Source organism: Pyxicephalus adspersus, chromosome 4 (assembly GCF_032062135.1).
Source record: "Pyxicephalus adspersus chromosome 4, UCB_Pads_2.0, whole genome shotgun sequence".
Classification (NCBI taxonomy): Eukaryota; Metazoa; Chordata; class Amphibia; order Anura; family Pyxicephalidae; genus Pyxicephalus; species Pyxicephalus adspersus.
Genome location: NC_092861.1, coordinates 111185869 through 111205515, shown reverse-complemented (window position 1 = coordinate 111205515; position 19647 = coordinate 111185869). Strand labels below are relative to the sequence as shown.

Below are 19647 nucleotides of genomic sequence, written 5' to 3'. Positions count from 1 at the left end.
ACTCTCTAGTAATTAGAAATTTACTGATTTAGATGTAAAATCTTATTCAATAAATTTATTGTTTATATATACTTTAGTTTGTTTATCCATCTCTGGGACTCAACTGTACATGTCCCACAGAGTGTACTAGAATTTATCAGTTGATCCCTTTCGGGATGTTTGATATGCTTCAGGAAGCTCTCATTTATATGTTGTGGAAATGTCCCAAATTAGTTTGAAAATGGTGAGAAGTGTTTGGCACCTGTGGTTCATGGAAGGTTTGGTAAGATCTTACAGCATAATAAATGGTTGGCATTTTCTTTTTTTCAGGAACACCAGATGAGGTGTGCAGAAGGTCAAGCCTTATTAAATACTGCACTAAGGATGAGAGAAGAAGTTATACTATGGGGCATTCCCCACACTGAAGACAGGGAACTGGAATCATTAAGACAAGACTGGCAAATGTACCAGCAAAGACTTACAGAAACCAGAGGACAAATTAATGCTGCTTTAAGTAAACTGAAAGTGATGGAAAGAAAGTTCCAAAAGACTGATGAATGGTTGACCTCCGTGGAGGGAAAAGTGAATATTAGAACTGGACGTCAATCAGACAGAGCAACAAAGGAGATACAGCTTCAGCAAATGAAGGTCAAGTCTTAATGTTGGTCTTAGTTTAAAAAAATAGATTTCCTTTTAATGAACCCACTTTTTGTATTGGAATATTTTTTGCCCAGTTACTATATTTACAAAGTGATTATTTTTACAAATATGCAGTCATAACCTGAGATCCGTGTGAAATTTCCTAATAGTAGTCAAGATTATATTACTTTCTTTTCTAAAAATGAATAAAACATATACATTTTTTTTAAACCTAATTCTTTGTTCATATATGTAAATATTTAGTCTTGTAGAATTCTTCTTTTGCTAATAATTTCTCAACTAATCATTATATTTTTTAATTCTCAATCTATTCTCCATCTTGTAGAAATGGCATGAAGAGGTTTTAGTCTACAAGGAGGAGGTTGAAGAGGTCGGGTCTCTTGCTCAGCAGGTGTTGGAGGAAGGCCGAAGTAGCAGCAAAATGAACAGTGTGGCCACCCTGCTAGCATCTCGTTATCAAGCTGTTAGACTTTACATCTTGGTAATTGATTTAATTTAACAACGTTTTATTTTATTTACTTATTTATTTGGTATATATTTTTTTCAAAGTACTGTTTCTGCCATTCATGTGTTTTATCCATCTAACATAAGGTGCAGGTAACTAAGCCATAGACATCAAGAAATGATCTAGATATTTGGGTAGACATCCATTTTACCACATTTTCTATATAATGGGATGGGCTATGCTAATGAAAAGGTAGGTGCCTCTCACATTGCTAACCAAATATCATCATTTTTCTTTCTTGCCTCATTGATTTTAGGAACAAACTCAGTTCCTTGAAGAAGAAATCAGAAACATAGATGAATCAGACAGTGCCCTTAAATTTTATACGGACTGGTTTGAAGAGGCACAAAACAGCTTTAAAAATGTTACATCGGACCTGGGAGTCATGGATAAGATGGGTCTGGAGAGGAAAATTAAGAAACTTGAGGTAATTGGACCAAAAATATACCATATGACTGTTTGTAGTACAGTAAATAGAGAAGGGACCATGGTACAGTGGTGGTAAGCACCTAGCCATGCTTTTCAAAAGAAGCAGCGGGGGTAAAATTCCATGTTATTGCAGCTGTGACTTTGTGTGAACTATGGGAGCGTAATGCTTGATGATAAAGTGGGTTTCTTTATTTTCTGATACTCTGATAATCTACATACCAGCTCTGATGGATAAGACTCTTGCAAGTTACTCTATGGAAAGATGTCAGTAAAATTGGGGATTTACGTGATCTACTTACACTAGCTTTAGTTTATGTTATGTATTAAGCATTGACAACACATTTTATTGATGTAGTAAATGTTCAATTTGAGAGTCTGTGTCTTGATGACTTTGAATGAGGAATACCAATCCAGTTTTTACTAAAGACTATAGAAACCATATACAGATCTATTAATGGTTTCCTTCTGTGTTTATATACTACTAAATATTTTCCGTATCTACAGGTTTTCAGAAGTGATATGGATGTGGGTCATCGATTGCTAAAATCAGCCCGTGAAAAAGGAGAAAGAGTTCTAAACTACTTAGCAGGAAGTGAGGCAGAGCAACTAGAAAAAGACTTACACAGCCATGTGGAAAACCTGGAAGATCTTACAAGTTCAATTAGGAAGGAGCACACAGCCTTGGAGAAAGGGTTCCATTTGGCTAAGGAGTTCTCAGACAAACATAAAGTACAAGCCCAGTGGCTATCAAATTATCAGTCAATTCTGCAAACTGATGTGGAGCCCAAAACTGAACTGTATGAGAAAAAGGCACAGCTAGCTAAATACAAGGTAACTTACACGTTCTGTGTAATTTCAAGAGAAATGTGATGTTCAGACAGAATTCTTGTTATACTTAAGCTGCGTACACATGTCAGATTTTTCTCACCCGATAATCGGCATCGGCCAGATATCGGGCGAGAATCTGACGTGTGTACAGTCGGCGTCGTTCATCGTCTGTGGATCCGTCCTGGCGGATCCACGAACGATGAACAACGAGCGATCCTAATGCAAGGGAAGGGGGAGAGCGCGCAGCAGGGTGCCTCTCCGTTGTTCTCTCCCTCCCCTCTCCATAGAGCAGAACGGTGCTGTATGTACAGCACCGTTCATGCATTGTGTAGTCCTTTGTCGTTGGAAAGGATCATGAAAGATCCTTTCCAACGACAAAAATTGCACGTGTGTACGCAGCTTTAGTCTTTAGCTTTCCAAACTGTCTTGGCAGACCACAGTAAATCATACTTGACATCATTCGTGATCAGATAGGTGCAATTTCTTAATCTAACATGTGTCTTCATATGTATTATTAATAGAGGTCCAAGACAGTCAAAAAGAAGCTTTAGGAGGATATTCATATACTCTATTGTCCTTTACGTAGTCAAAAGCTAATTCTTTGGGGGGGGCTATCCAGTTTATTACCAGTATGTTGTAAAACGATATTGCTAGGCCCCCATGCCACCTAATAAATTAACCTCCAGGCTAGAAAAACTTTAATGCTGGTCACACACACATACCTGTAGACACTGTTACATTAGCTAACCTGCTAAATTGATAATATATATTGTAATGCTAGGTCTGAGAGTTATGGTACTTGATCATTATTCATCAGGATACTTTGAATCCACTGCCTTTTACAAAACTGCCTGTAAATTTTATTGGGCTATATCTGCATACAAAATGTAAATATTGTAATTGTTTCTGTGTGTGCAGTCCATCCAGCAGACAGTTCTGTCTCATGAGCCTTCTATCAAGCTAGTTATTGAAAAAGGCGAAGCTTTGTTTAGCATGACTTATGATGCTACAGTACGAGAGAAGATACAGAAACTACAAAAAGACTATCAAGGACTGTGCCACATGGCAAAGGTGAGAGAAACTTTTCAGAAAACATGTTTATAAAGAAAAAAATATATTTTCAGACATCCAACATTTTATATTGCTAGCTGAGTTCCTTCCAGGTCATTGAAGTGGAATAAGTGGGCAATGTATACAATGTAGTTATTAATCAATTAGTCATGACACCAGTCCTTAAAGTCCTGGGATTTAAAGCTGAACTCCAGTCTCACCTTCAGTCTTGTATAGTTAAACAGACTTATTTCCCATACTGAAGTTGTTTCATTGTATGCTGAGAAACGTGCACAGTGTTCATTAGAAACCCCAGCATTTTAGATAAAATCCACCTTATTTCTAGGCTGGAGAACATTCAGCATCATCTACTTCTTTCTTCCCCAGGCTTGCTGCCCCAGGCCCGCCTAAGGCTTCGCACACACGTTCAATGGTTCTCGTACGATAATCGGCTCAGGGCTGATATCAGACAAGAATCTTGCATGTGTACAGTGCTTGTTGTCCCGTGTACTTGTCCTAATTCATTATTTTGGATTTGTGTTCAATTTCAATCATGGAGAGATGATATTTAATATGGGCATTACCTAGGCAATCTGCATGTAAAAGAAATCTACTTGGAGTTCCCACACTTCTAGACTGGAAGACCATCTGCCCATCAATATATTTTGATATTTGCATAATTCTGAACTTGAAAGGGTTTTTGAGGAGTACTGAGGATGGATGTGCTGATATTTTCATCCATCTATGTAGATCATCCTGATGGTCCCTTCAACCAGCCATGATATGCCTGCATTATCTAGAGAAGCACAAAGATCCAGTAAAGATGTTACTGGATCTAAAATAGTGCATGTAATGTAAAAGGAATACTAATAAATACAATTTTCTTTTGTATGTTGATAGGGTGGGAGGCGAGGGAATGGAATAGGGGGAAGGAACTAGAAAAGAAAAAATATAGGATTAATCTTCAACCTTAAAGCAGACGTAAAGCATTATCTTTGAATTCTCCGCTGCTATCGTCCTTCTTACACCTTTTGCCTACATCACCCAATCTCGCACTGCGCAGGCGCGAGATCAGGTGTGTAGATGGGGAAAAAAGAGCGCCAATCTCACTGGGCATGCATTCCCCATTGCTGCAATCCCCATTGAAGAAAAAACTCCTTCTGCGCATGCCTGCATGACATAAGTATCCCAGGAAGCTCTACGCTCCCATTCTGTCTTTTTTGCTGCGTTGATAAAAACAGAAGGAGAGGGGCTTCACTTTTTTTTTTTAAATAGAATTTTTATCCCCCCCCCCCCCCTCCAAAAAAAAATGAAGGTAATTTTTACCTTATATGAAATAGTTGTCTACCTTTTACTCAACTTTAGTTTAGGTCTGCTTTAAAGGGTTTAGAGGACTTGTGCTGGGACTGAAAAAAGTAGTACAGTACATATTCCTTTCACATTTTTAGAACATGATAAACATTTTTGTTTATTGTTTTTTTTGTTATAGACAAGTGTATCCGATTTGGAAGACAAAGTAAAGGAGCATGAAGCCTACAATTCTGAGCTGCAGGATGTGGAGAAATGGCTTCTTCATATGTCTAACAGACTTGTAACTCCGGATCTTATGGAAGGCAGCAACTTAGAGACCATTACTCAACAGCTGGCAAACCACAAGGTATGGTATTATATGTAATAATTTATGTTTTTTTATAGCGTTGATATGATATTTGCATTTATATCAACATGGTTACAGTTACAGTTCATTTTCTTGCCTAAAATGTGCATATTGTAAAACTGTCATTATCTTTCCAAATAGATTAGTTAAAGAAACCTAATAATGTAACAATTACTCCAACAGGCAATGATGGAGGATATTGCTGGTTTTGAAGAACGACTGAACAGTCTTAAGCTAAAGGGAGAGACTCTGGTTCTTCATTGCGCTGAGCATCTGCAAGGAAAGTTCAAGCAAAATATCCAAGCCCATTTGCAAGGAACGAGGGATAGCTACTCTGCCATTTGTAGCACTGTCCAGCGAGTAAGTATTGTAAAAACAGAGCCTACATAAGTAGTTGAGAAAGACTTAATACCTACAAACTGCCTCCACTTTGCTGTGATGGCATGGGGGCCTTAGCTTTTGGAAAGTTTGGTTTAAATGTGTTATATTGAAGTCTATTATTAGCAGATCATGTTGTGTTTAAATGTTCTGTTTATATAATGTTAGAAACTCTGAAAAAAGTCCAACTTTATTAAACTCTCCTAATATTTAAATGCCCTAGATAAACAAGGTTCTAATCACTTAATAATATATATGCAAGAATCTATTCTTACTGGTGTCTCTAAATTCCTCATTCACAGAAGCTAACAGCATATTTTTATTTACACATGTCATTTGTTAGCCGTGTATATTTGTTTTATGATAATGTACATTTTAGATTTATATTTTCCTTTTGAAGAAACTTATGACTGCACACCTAAATTATCATGTTTTACCATAGGTTTATTTAAGTTTGGAGAATGAACTCCAGAAGCATGTCAGCCACCAAGACACACTGCTGCAGTGCCAGGCCTGGCTTGCCTCCGTGCAGAAGGACATAGAACCTGGCACCAAAGCGCCTCTCAGTCTGGCAGAAGCAACAAAGCAGGTAAGTTAACAATAAGTCAGCTTGTGCAGTATTCAGATTTCATGTTTGTTGCTAAATTACTTACTATAAATACTTACATTCAGTTCACTAAGTTAAACAGGTGTATTGTGCATACAGCAATAGTTCTTTTTTGTCATGGCATTTTATATTATGTGTATCTATCCAGGCGAAGCATTTCAGGACTCTGCAGGAGCAAGCAAACACGTACTTGGATCTCTTATGTACTGCTTGTGACTTGTCTGATGGTGCCGTGAAGAATGTGGCAATCAACGTTCAGCAAACAAAGCAAACAGTAAGAGCTGCACTGCCTATAACAGATGTGTGCATAATGAGAACTAGCTACTGTCTAAATGCGTGTAAACAGACAGCATCATGTGAATCACATGACTTTTGGATGAATACTTTATTTTCTTCATTCGCCAGGAATATCTTAGTAACTACTGGTTATTGCTTTATGCTGCTAAGATTCAGAGCTTCTGGCTAAAAGGAAATACTTTCCTAAAAGGTTAACGAGACCATCAGGATTTCATCCTTCTAAGGAGAAGCAGAATATTGTGCAATTTATAGTCAATTTTTTATTAGGTGTTTTATTCAAATCCAGCATCTTTGTCAGATATTTTGCATAGTGTGTGGATAGTATAACTGTAAAAGATAGTTCATGAAAAAAAACTACAAATTAGAAACCAAAGTGACAGACACTGACTTGTTTGGCCTTGTTTCCTTGTCCAGATTGAGCAGAGAATGATGGTGTCTCAAGATCTTGCAAACGGCTGGGAAGAAGTTAAACATTTGAAGATGGAGCTTCAAGCATATTTCCAAGAGGCGGGTCAGCAGATTCAGAACATGAAGAGAAGACGAGCAGAGCTGGAGATTAAACTGGCAGAAAACATGGTATCACAGCTTAAGGTACTGGGAGCCATTCTCTGGTATTGTTACACTTCGGCCTTTTCAGTCTGTGGTTTTTGTCTGGTATATGTGCTTTGTGAATAGCAGATGAAGCCTCAATTCAAATAATAGAGAATTAGGGATGGTATTTTCTATACTGCACACACATTAGGAAAATTAGCAGACGAATGCATAAAACCTAACAAAAGAGCACCGAAGTGGAGATGTAGCCAACAACAACCATTCAGTTTTCCCCATCACTTCAAGGAAAAAGTTGGTGATTTTGGGTAAACAAAACGTAGTGAATATTTTGTATTTATAGTCAATGTTATTCTTGCATTTGATAGAACAAGGAAAAGGAAAAACCTTTTTAATATCATGTACCCACTGGGAAGATTCATTAAAATATGATATTGTAAAGATATTGACTTAGAGTTAAAAGTAACTTTGCAGCCTTGGAAGTTGGAGGATTGCAGATCCCCTTTGGTAGTCTCCCACTTTGGATACGTTTGGTACTTTGTTTGTGGCTCAGCACATTGAGGGACATGTTACACTGGCATTCCTGCCATTAGAATTTGCATTCCTATACAATGCTGCAGAATCCTACTCACTGGCCAGGGAACATTGGACAAATATCACATACTGTTTTTGGTTTAGCCTGAAAGAGAGATATGCTGTAGGTGCAGGTGAATATTATCACTGCTCTCTTGATAATCCCATCACTCCTAAATTGTTTCCAGTGACAGAACCCCCACACTGACATGGCCCCAAGGCTACAAATATAACTATATCTATATAAAAACACTGCACCAATTATTCCAGGGGAAATTAAAATAGAACTATAGCCTTCTATTTAAAAAAGAGGTGCTGCAACTTCATTGTAGGTTCATATGCACTATACGCAATACTCACTCTGCATAGTCTCACAATAACTTGTTAATTCTTCCATCATGTCCACTTCTATCAGCTTCCTTTGATCTTTTGACAACCCTTCTGCACTGCTATTTAATAGTGTTATCTCTTATGTAGGCTGTGTCTGCATACATTAAGATGAGAAGATGTTGCAGGAATAGTGGACATCAGCATTATCTTGGCAAATTCATAAGCCTGTAAATTGTCATTTAGCAGCTGGGAACACCTAGCCCTGTCTACTGCTCCCTGGGTTGTCAGAATCAACTGTGCTCCCAGAACATTTCCATCATGAGCTGTAGTGTGTGGCTGACTAAATAATGGAAAAAACTTAAACAAAATTTTTTTCAACACTTTGGCTTGTTATTCAGAAGTAAAATATTGCAGCTTCAATTTTTATTACTATTAATATGGGTAATTCCTACATTTATCACTGTAATTGACAAAATATCTACTTCCCAGATAGATTTTTTGAAAATGTGTTTTGGTGTATGAAGAACTATTCTTAATGTCTATCCTGCTCACCCCTTGGATTTTATTTTTTCTTTGTGCTAGGAATTTAGTCAGAAGCTTCAATCCCAGCAAGATAAGATTACCAGTTTTACAGAGAAAGTGAACCAGTTGACCAATGGGCAGGAGTCACTGGAACACACAGACATTGGGCATTTAAATAACCGTTGGCTGGACTTTTGCTTTCAAGTTAACAATCTACTTCAGCAAAGAGAAGAAGACCTGCAGAAAACACGTGATTACCATGATCGTCTCAGCATAGTTGATGTTTTCCTGGAAAAACTCACCACTGAATGGGATAACTTAGCCAGGTAATTCATAAATACCCATGTTTCTAGAGCTCCATATCTAATCTTACCAGAACTATCTGGAGTAAGTAACCATGAGGTTGTTGTTCTTCAAAACGAATCATATTTTATTACTTGTTTTACCTTTCATTACACTTGTTAATTAGGAGTCCCTAATATGGCCCTGGCAACACAGAGTCACCTTTATCCAGAGGCATACATGCTAAATATAGATGAAATATACTTGCCTTTCTGGAAGTGTCTGGTGTCTGGCTTGTTCCCTGAAAAGCACCTGTTTTACTGTTTTTACTGTTTTAACCTTTCATATGGGTTAAATACCTGATTTCCCTGCTGCACATAGTTACATGTGTTGGTTCATACTTCCTGTAGTGATGTATGAGCCACCAAAGCTTATGACATGGAAGCAGGTATTCCAGCCAGGAAATTAGTGTTTGTAGAAAGAGAAGAAGCAATAGCTTCCCTCAAAAAAAAGTTTATTTTACCAGCCACCAGGCTCTTTATATAAGGACAGCAACAGCAAAATAAAATTGATTATTATATTGAATATAAATTTATTTTACATAAAAATGTATTTTTTAACAGGTCTGATACCGAGAGTACTGCTGCACACCTTGAAGCTCTAAAATCATTGGCCTTTATTCTTCAAGAGAGAAGGTTTGCACTTGAGGACCTCAAAGAACAAAAACAAAAAGTAACTGAACATCTGGATGCAGATGACAAAGAATTAGTAAAAGAGCAAACTAATCACTTTGAGCAGCGCTGGACCCAACTGGAAGATCTGGTAAAAAATAAAATCCAGACCTGTGCTACAACTTTGGAGCAGCTACGCATAGTCCATTCCCACCTGCAAGATTTGACGGAGTGGGCTGAAGATCAGCAGCCTAGCATCTCAGAGGCCTTAAAACAAAGTCCGCCACCTGAACTTGCTCAGAACTTGTTAATGGACCATCTGACAATATGCAGTGAAGTAGAGACCAAACAACTGCTGCTGAAAAACCTAATTAAAGATGTTGATAAAATCATGGGCAATTTAGGACTAAATGAAAGGCAACAGCTTCAAAGGGCCCTAATAGAATCTCAGAAACATGTAGATTGTCTCAATGACTTGGTCAGTCAACGTAAGAGACATTTGAACAAGGCCTTGTCAGAAAGAGCACAGTTTTTAATGGCAGCTTATCAAGCATTGAGACAAATTCAGCAGCATGGGAAGAAAGTTATATTTCAAGAATATATATGTCTCCATCCTGATGATGTAGGCAAACAAATCAGAACTTGCAAAAATGCCCAGGCTGGCTTGAAGGCTTATCAGGTTGATATTAACAGCCTTTGGAACCAAGGCAGGGAACTAATGAAAGAGGCTACTGAACAAGAAAAAACTGAAGTTTTAGGAAAATTGCAAGAGCTTCAAATTGTCTATGACAGTGTGTTGCAAAAATGTGGTCAGAGGCTTATTGAACTTGAAAAGAGCCTGGTTTCAAGAAAGCATTTTAAAGAGGATTTAGATAAGTCTTGTCATTGGATTAAGCAGGCAGATGTTCTGACATTTCCTGAAATTAATTTAATGAACGATGATTCAGAGCTTTACTCACAGCTGTCCAAATACCAACAACTACTTGAACAGGCTCCAGAGTATGAAAATCTTTTACTTTCTTTGCAACAAAAGGGCCAAGAGATTCTCGCATCATTAAATGAGGTTGATTATTCTTACCTAGATGAGAAACTGAATACTTTGCCGCAGCAATGCAATTATGTTGTTAAATTAGCCAGAGAAAAACTTGGTAAAGTCCAGGAAGCAATTTTTATGCGTAAAGAATATGTTTCTCTAATTGATTTGACAAGCAAGGCTTTAAAAGAATTGGAAGACCACTTTCTACTCATGAACAAAGTTCCTCCTAATCTTTTAGCTGATGAAGCATTGGCACTTCAACAAGACTATTCTTCTCTTTTAAATGAAGTTGTGACTCTTGGCACAGCAGTTAATGAACTTAATCAAAAGAAAGAAATTTTCCGTAGCACTGGTCAACCTTGGCTTCCTGAAGAAATGCTGCAAGTTGTAAGTCAGTATCATAAGTTAAGAAGAATGATAGAGCAGAAAGTTAGCCAATTGGCAGACACTACAGATGCCTATAGGAGTTATGAGGATCTTTGTTCAAAGCTGAATATAAAGTTGGAAGCATTAAGTAAAGAGCTAGAGCAAGTTAATGTGGAGACACTTCCAGCAGAGGATAAGCTGAAAAGTTACCGTACATTAGCAGCCAACCTGCAGGATGCCGGAACACTCCTTAGACGCATTACAGAACAGTTAGAAGAAATGTCCTCAGTTCTTGAACCTTCAGCGTGTGAATCGGCTAATATGCAAATACAACAATGGTGTGAAAATTTAAAGTTGTGGAACTCAGTAGTGAAGGAGAAAATGGCAGAATGTGAAAATAGATTCATGCAGAGTATTGACTTTTTTACAGAGATTTGTCGCATTCTAGAGTGCCTGAGACAAACGAAAGTGGAGCTGAATGAACCTGTACTATTGGATGGAAAACTTGAAAACATCCAGGAAGAGATCAGAAAGTTACAAATTCAACAGGAGGAAACAATGTCAAGTTTAAGAATAATAAATGCTTTATGTCTTTGGGAAAAACAGAAGTATCTGAAGGCAAAGGAGTTTGTTCCAGCTGATCTAGAAAACAGTATGGCTGAGTTGGCTGAACTTGAAAAGGAAATCAATGAAGGAATCACTGGAAAGCAGGTGTGTGCTTATTTTTTATTCTTCAGTTGCTTTTAAATCAACATTTAAAATCAACCCAATAAAAAATAATATAAAATTGTTGTCATAATGTGTATCTAGAGCCAATACTTTTTTAAGTTTTAAAGTGGGAAGAATAAAGTAATCTCCCCAGTGGGACTCAGATGCCAAAAAAAAAAAAAACACAGAAAGGGCTTTTAAACATTCCATAATCTATCAAAAAATATTTTGATTGAGATATAGCCCTCAATATGTCTTTCCTTGCTCTTAAAGTCTTAGGCACTGGTTAAGCAACCCCAACCCTAAATCATGGTAAAAGTACTTAACCACTTCATTTGCACATTAGGGGAGATGGACCACCCTGGGTACTGCCAGTTAGATGGTGCTGCTATGGCTGACACTAAATGAATACACCACACATTTTAAATTTTGAACTATGATAGATCGTAATAATTTGCGAGAGGTATTTTTAGCATTCTTGCTGTCATCACCTACACTTTTTTCTACTTACCTTCCTTTGTTTGACATCTCTGTATTCACCTGTTTGCTTTCTCCAGGAGAGAGAGAGATATGTTACATACAGCAGGCATGGTACCCCTGTGTGTAGCTAAAAAACCCTACTTTTCTTTGCCAACACAATTATATATACAACATTACAGTAAACACATTTTTTTCTGTGCACTATTAGTATTCCTTCAATTTCTTGGTAATTTGGGAAGGTGTTAAAAACGTCTGCCCTTGTTGTTTGGTGTGCAATTTTATAACTCAACGCTCGCTGCCTGTCTAGTGGGTCATGCCTTTAACTTTAATTGTTTAACAACTAGGTACAAATATATGCAGGTTCTACCTTTCTATCATATTTCTGTAAAACAGCATGTAGTGAAATCAAAGTAAGCAATTTTTAATACAGGAAGGAGCCTGTACAACAGTACAGGTATTTTAACTTTAGGTTTAAATATGTAGGGGCATTTTGTCTATTTTATCAGAAAAGAGTGCTCACAAAGGTCTGTTTAAAGGTCAAAGTTTGTGTGTGAGTGGCAACCGTGGTAAAATAATTGTGTTAGTTCTAGTACTATATTTTTTGGAGCATAACAATTTGTAGATAGTAAACTGATAAACTGATTTTTTATATGTGTTAATAATATTTAATATATATTATTAGAGCAGTAATTATATAGTATTATTTCTATTTTGTTTTTAGATAAATCTTGACAAAATGTACATTGCAAGTCACCGGTACCACCAAGCAGTGCAGTCTGCTTCTGACTGGCTTCAAGAGGCACAGAAACTTCTCCAGCAGAATGAAAATGGTGTGGATATTGAGGAGGCTGAAGAAAGTCTTAAAGTCTTTACAGAGTTCTTTAGCACAGAAAAAAAGTTTAATGGGCTTTTAGATGAACTGCGGAGTCTGGTGTCTGAGCTTGAAGTTTGTGGTCACAAAACTGAACAAGATCATTTGAAACAAGTTGTAGCTTCCCTGAAAAAGAAAGGAAAGGAAACCAAGGAGCAAGGCCAAGTTCAGTTAGATTTGCTGAGAAGGTATTATAAGTCTTCCTCTAGTATGTCATTGAATGTTTTGGGGATCTGGGATATCTTTCATTATCTGTGAATGGGGTAGGATGGGCACCGCTGTTAATGCCACTGCACTATATGACTTTTCCATATATGCCTACAGATCAGGTTTGCAGATTGCAATTTGGTGTTTTTTGGCACACTACCTGTTAATGTGTTCCTTGTAGTCATTCAACAGAATGCTTTTTAGGTTAGAGTGTTATTAGAGGTGCCATTTTATTCTGAACGTAGGAAGATGTGAAACTTAGTAGACATAATTGTGGACCCTTGCAATAATAAGAAATCTTGTATCATGGGCCCTGTAGATAATTTCCCAATATGAACATGGAGAACCTACACATAGGGCTTGTTTTTTTAAAGCTCTCCACGGCTAGAGAGGATATACTTTTAATCAGTGAAACTGGGTGATCTAGCAAACCAGGAACTGATCTGGTCCAGTGTTGAAAACATTTGCTAACAAATAGCAAAAGACTTTTAAGAAATCCATTCCAGGTTTGCTTAATAACCCAGCTTCACTAATGAAAGTGTATCTTCTACAGCATTGGAGAGGTTTAATAACTCAGGCCCATAGACTATGGTAGAAGTAAGGGATCTGTTAAACCCTCAAAACAAACAGTACTTAATGAAAACAAGTAATTTTAAAGCCCCCAAAAAACAAACAAATAAAATAGTGACCATTTTGTAAGGTGTTTATTGGGCTTTAGCTGGTGGATGGCCCTTTAGTGGAAATTGTGTTCTTTGGTGATCAGTAAACTGATCCTTGAAAGAGTACGACCAATAATGACATGACAAGGGTCATGCATACAAAGAGCAAGTTAAACCTGATTAATTTTAAAATGTATTTAAAAGTTTAAATGTAAATGTCAAACATTTAATTTGTCTTTATGATATTGCTATACAATTCACATGTTATATAATGTTGTTGATCATAGATGCACTGTCCAGTGGAATTTGTACCAAGAAGAAAGACACCAGGTTATTATGAGTCTGAACGAGGCTGAGAAAAAATTGTTTAAGTTTTCTGTAACAAAAGATGCCTCGTGTCACAAAGCCGAGGAGAAATTTCTGGCTCACAAGGTAAGTGAAATGAATGCTACTGGTTTCTTGTTCCTGAAGCTTACGGTTATTTAAACAAAATAAGAACCACTACCATCAACAAGACTTAATGTGCAATGAAAGTCATTACCTTCCTTTAGAGGTATACAGTCATACTTCATGGCATTAATAAAGAGTATTCATCTATGCTATCACTTTTTTAAGTGTCATCAAATTTTTAAGTGCTAAATGTTCAGAAAATTGACTTGATAGTATTAACCCCTACATTTGCCATTTGATAAATATAATTAGTAAAAATTGGCGTTATATTATAGTGGCAACTTAGATAAACAGGTAAAAAAATTCTTCAGATTAACAAAGTGCTTTGTAGGCCTGTTGTACTCTATACCCTGGGCCTGATTTATTAAAGCTCCCCAGGGCTGGAAACAATACACTTTCATAAGTGAAGCTTGGTGATCCAGCAAACCTGGAATGGATTTCTTCAAAGTAATTTGCTATTTGCTAGCAAATGTTTTAAACCCCTGACCAGTTCCATTCCAGGGGGTTGTTGGATCACCCAGCTTCACTGATAAAAGTGTATCCTCTCCAGCCTTGGAGAGCTTTATTAAATCAGGCTCCCTATATCAGTTAATATCCAGACCAATAACTACTGTAGGCAGGTAAAGGGTACTGATTTATGCAATGTTCACGGTAATTAAAAATATGGTTAGAAAACATTATAACAAGGCTTATACAAAGTATAGAATCTTCTGTTAAACTAATTTTCATACAAATATATGATTTGTTCAATACAAGTTCCCATGCTTGACCAAGCCCTAATGTTGCCACCTCACTATCCCCACTTTTCCAAATTACCTAAATGGGTTCTGATTGCTCTGGAAAAGGACATAGGAAATAGGAAGCACTAGTAGTTTTGCCATGTTTGCCTCAGCTGCAGGTATCATTTGGGCCCCTATGCAGTAGTATTGGCCAAAAAATTCAAAATAATGCATAAGGGAAATACATCAGGAATGTCTACACACTAGGTATGTATGTCTCTGTGAATAATAACAGCTTGACAAAAAATAAAATCTAGTCTAGGAGATCTTCATTCCTCTTTAGGAAAGTCAGAGGTGTCTGCTACAACCCATTTGGTATGTCTGAGTTAGAGGTATCTGACACCACTTAAATATAGGATGTCTGTTTAAAAGTGATTTTTGAGAACCTTTTGCAAATGTTACATCTCTTCTAAAAAGAATGTCTGAATTATAAATGTGTTTTTTCTATGTGAGGCCACCAAGACTTACCTCCAACTTTTATTTATTTTGTAGACTTTGGTAACACTGGTGAATTCTTTCCATGAGAAAATCACCACTCTTGAGGATAAGGCATCAGCAATGGAAAAACTAGGTGATAACGCCAGCAAAGCAACCATCAGCAAATCAATGACAACAGTTTGGCAGAGATGGACCAGGCTTCGAAGTACAGCACGTGAGCAGGAGAGAATACTGGGAGAAGCTGTACAGGAGTGGAAGGAGCTCAGTAACAAGGTACCAGCTCCTTTTACCTGAAAGTATTTTTAATTTGGTATTCAATTTATTACTTTAGATCTGTTTCAATATTTTGATAATCGTATTTCATATAGTTGTAAGTGTGCTGTTCATCAACAAGTTGAATTTTCTGCACCGAAGATATGTACTCATGCTTCTAAGGATAAGAAGGATTTTTTTGTGTTTTCAAAAAGAGGTGTAAAGAAACAAGATGTTTAAGCAGTATGATTTCCATTTTCAGATACAGAAATCCTCCTTGGCAATTGATCAACTTCAGGAAAACCTGCCAGAAAGCTACATAGAAAAGGCCACAAAAACTGAATTGATTGAACTCCTGGAAAACCATGAAACCTTCTGCCGTGAGTTGGAGCAAGAGTTCTCTGCAGTCAGTCGCCTTAGACAGCATGCACTGAATGGTGTCCTGCGAGATGCTGCAACTGAACCAGCTGCCTGTGAAGACCTGCCAGTCATTCAAGAAGTCAAAGCCATGCTTGACAGATGTTCAAAGTAAGAAAACTTTAATGGGAAATGTGGCTTTACTGCAAAGTAGTTTATGGTTAAATCAAATCAGTAATGACTGGTACAGTAGGACATTTTTTAAAGATTGAGTGCTTCATTCAACAACCCCTTTTACCACAGTTTCCTCTAAATGAGCCCCATTTTACAATGTTAAACATTATGTATGTGTGTGTGTGTCATAAATACAGTACAACCAGAGATGGATATTAATTGTGCTCATTCTAAAGCTAGACCTCCAAGATCAAAGTATGGTTTATGGTAAAAAGCACTTTTAAGTTGTAAATCTGCAGGCTCCCACAATCCTCTTTAGATTTGCAGCTACTATCCTCCTCAGACTTGCAGCTGGAACACACAGCTTCTCCCAAATGATTACTATTTTCAGTTTGCTAGCATTGGCTTAAATTGTTGTCTTGGAAACTGGAACATTTCTGTGCATTGTGAGTTTTTTTTTAAGGTGTGTTAAATTAACGTTTAAATTTCCCAGGCTTTCAATTTACTCTGTTCAGCTTCTGCCACTTCCATTTCTTTTTCTGAAGTCACTTTTGGGTCCTTCCCCTGAATAGGAACCAGCAATTGAAACATTATGAAAAATTGCACGTCCATTAGTACTTGTTTTATTTTGATTTCTTGAAGTATGCAACAGAAAGTGAAGAAGAGCAAAAAACTTGTGGAACAAGAATTGAAGGAACGAGAAGATGTGGAGAAAGAGCTGAATGCAGTTAAAGCTTGGATCAAGGATACCCAGGACAACCTGCTCAATACTGCATCAGAAACAGATATGCAGATAGAAGATTGGCAGGTACTACTTTACATGACCAAATCAGACCCTTTTGTCTCATACAGAAACATCTCATTTTCAAACCTAAAAGAAAAGAATGACTAAATACTACCTTCCTAAAGTGATTTTTTTTTCTTTAGACACAAACTAGCTAGTATTGTATTTGTTTGTTAACACATATTCTGATTACCGTTGTCTAATTGTTTTGCTCAGATTACTTGTACTGGAAGTGAAAGAGTTGCAAAGTATGGAAGAGGTCAGGGTATTATTAAAAGGTCCTCCAGAAACCCCATGTACACATGAAAGGGGTACTTTTTAGTTATTTACAGCTGGTGATCCATGGGGGACCCAAGTGTTACTCACTGTTAGAGGAAGTACTGCCATACTTAGTCAGTTTTATGTATATGATCATCTTCCAATTACTGATTTAGCATGTCTTTTCCTCCATTCTATTCCTATATGGAGGTGGCCACCTTGGTTTAGGCTTGGTTTTGGTACCTCATGTTAAAGACTTTGGCAAGTCTTTGGAGAATATTGCGCAGTAATGTGCCATTACCAAAAATTACTCCAAATCTGTTGAGGTTAGTAGTTATAGGCAGCAGTAGCTTAGATATCACCTTTAATACACCTTTAATACATATGCAAACTCACATAACAGAAAGTGCACTGCTATTTTTGAGAAGAGGTACATTTTAGGCTACTGTTTAGACACAACTAACATTTTTGTTTAATTTGGCAAATCTTTACTCTATGAGTTCAGTTCCACTATGGTTCTAAATTACACTTAAAGCTTTTGAGGGAAGAAGATGCTGGATAAATGTAGTCTTTGTATCTTTTATTTTTTCCAAAAAACAGATAAGCTAGCTGAGCTTTTGTTATAGATTTCCAAGCAGTGTACCCGCATCTGAAAATTCCACAGGCTTGAGATTTTTATGCCTTTATGTGGGTGTTTGGCTTTCTTCATGTTTAGTCTTTCTATTTTGCTTTTTTCTGAATGTTTCAGGTAGTCTATTCAACTTATGTTTTGTACCAATATTTTTTAGATGTAAAATAACAACATTATTAAGTTTATTTATATGCTTTCGACAATCACATTGACATTGACAATTCTAGGAAGAAGAAAAATATAAACAACCTGTTTGAATAGCAAGTCTACATCCACGTATGCCCCAGACCGTCCTATTTTAACACTGTGCTAAACACACATTATATTTAGTGAATGAAATGGTCACAGCATGATAGATTACATCATCTTTTTCAGAGTTTGCAGGAAGAATTGAATTCTTATCGTCACAAAGTGGAGAAATTGTCTGAAGAGCAACAGAACAAATATTTGGAGATGTATGCCATTCTACCATCTGAACTGTCTTTACTGCTTGCTGAAGTGGCATTAGCTTTAGCCAATGTGAATGAGGAGGTACGTTTATTATGTTATGGTTTTATTAGAGTAAAATAACCTTTTTTCCCTACTGATGGGTTTTTATATTTTATTTGGTGTGAATACCCACCTATAGTTCAAATTCCAGTGGTCTCTTGTGTGTTACTGGGACATGTAGTCACAGAAAGAAATAAAATATTGATCAGAAGTTCTTATCTTTCTCCTTTGTATGTAAAAAAAAATGTGTCATTTATAATAGTCACATAAAATTAATGTTATGGTATGATGTACTTTATTGTCCTTCAGATTCAAATGAAGCAGAAGGAAGCACAACAGAATCAAGTACTCTACCAGGAACTAAGTCAGCAAGCTGCAGAAGTTGAACAAGAGTTGAATATAATATTGGAAAAACTGAACGGGAAAGCAAATGATGTGTCCCAGGCTAGAAAAGATCACAAGGTATGTAAGGTCCAGCCTGAATGTAAACTTAAGATAGGTTCATTTGGCTTGCATGCAAACATGATGACTTATACATGTGCTTTCATTCCTTCCTACTGTGGTCAACAGTGAAATTTCATATATCTTGTCTACTGATGGAGAAAAGGTGCAGCAGCTGAAACACAGTGAAGAAAATATATATATGTGTGGGTGTGTGTATTTAGTGCAAATTACCAGTCCCTTGTATGTTATGGTCATACTAGTTTTGTTTTAATTTTTCCTTGTCAACAGTTGATCTTTTAAGTAACAAACTTTGTGTTTAAAGGTGACAGTGCTTATTTAATGTACTGTATCAATGGATAAGCAGTGTTATCACCTCGGAACAAAAGGCATTTTAGCACTGTAGACCAACCCCCTTCCTTTTCCGGAGCAACGTCATGGTTTACATCCATTTTAAATTTTAACAACAAAAGAGGTTTAACTGTATAGGAATTTTCACTGTAAAAATATTATCATAGCTTTATTAAAATAAATCCCAATATTCTTATGGTGTCATTACAGCTGTAATGCTCAATATTCGTATGTGATCAGTATGTATCTATGCACATCCTTCCTAGGTATGGAAAGGCTTCTGGTCAGCTCTGAAATGGGGTCACAGCAGCACGATAAATAGGACCCATTTAAATAGCTGGATCTAGAAATTACAATTATATTTGATATACTTCCTTGGATTCCAAAGGTCCTTCCTGTATGCTATAAAATGCATGGCACTGCAACTACAATTCATGTAAAATGCAGAGGTGTGAATGCATATTACAATAAAAGCGTGAGTGGATAATTCATAATATAAGCTATTTCCTCTGTACAGCATCTCAAATGTGGTATTATTGCATAAAGCATTAATAAGAACTTAATTATTATGCTTGATTATAATTCCTTATATTCACAGA

The 19647-nt window shown here is 36.8% G+C and overlaps 1 protein-coding gene across 1 annotated transcript in view; it reads left to right on the top strand.

Moving 5' to 3' along the window:
- Positions 1 to 19647, top strand: part of SYNE1 (spectrin repeat containing nuclear envelope protein 1) — a 198065-nt gene that overhangs the window by 92611 nt on the left and 85807 nt on the right. Inside the window, exons 64-82 of the mRNA XM_072410249.1 lie at positions 310 to 627; positions 965 to 1120; positions 1401 to 1571; positions 2078 to 2404; positions 3320 to 3472; positions 4941 to 5108; positions 5292 to 5468; positions 5929 to 6075; positions 6242 to 6367; positions 6805 to 6981; positions 8425 to 8690; positions 9270 to 11430; positions 12629 to 12966; positions 13932 to 14076; positions 15366 to 15584; positions 15826 to 16091; positions 16737 to 16902; positions 18143 to 18298; positions 18566 to 18718. Coding sequence (XP_072266350.1) covers positions 310 to 627; positions 965 to 1120; positions 1401 to 1571; positions 2078 to 2404; positions 3320 to 3472; positions 4941 to 5108; positions 5292 to 5468; positions 5929 to 6075; positions 6242 to 6367; positions 6805 to 6981; positions 8425 to 8690; positions 9270 to 11430; positions 12629 to 12966; positions 13932 to 14076; positions 15366 to 15584; positions 15826 to 16091; positions 16737 to 16902; positions 18143 to 18298; positions 18566 to 18718 — 5790 coding nt within the window. The remainder of the gene's footprint in view (positions 1 to 309; positions 628 to 964; positions 1121 to 1400; positions 1572 to 2077; positions 2405 to 3319; positions 3473 to 4940; positions 5109 to 5291; positions 5469 to 5928; positions 6076 to 6241; positions 6368 to 6804; positions 6982 to 8424; positions 8691 to 9269; positions 11431 to 12628; positions 12967 to 13931; positions 14077 to 15365; positions 15585 to 15825; positions 16092 to 16736; positions 16903 to 18142; positions 18299 to 18565; positions 18719 to 19647) is intronic.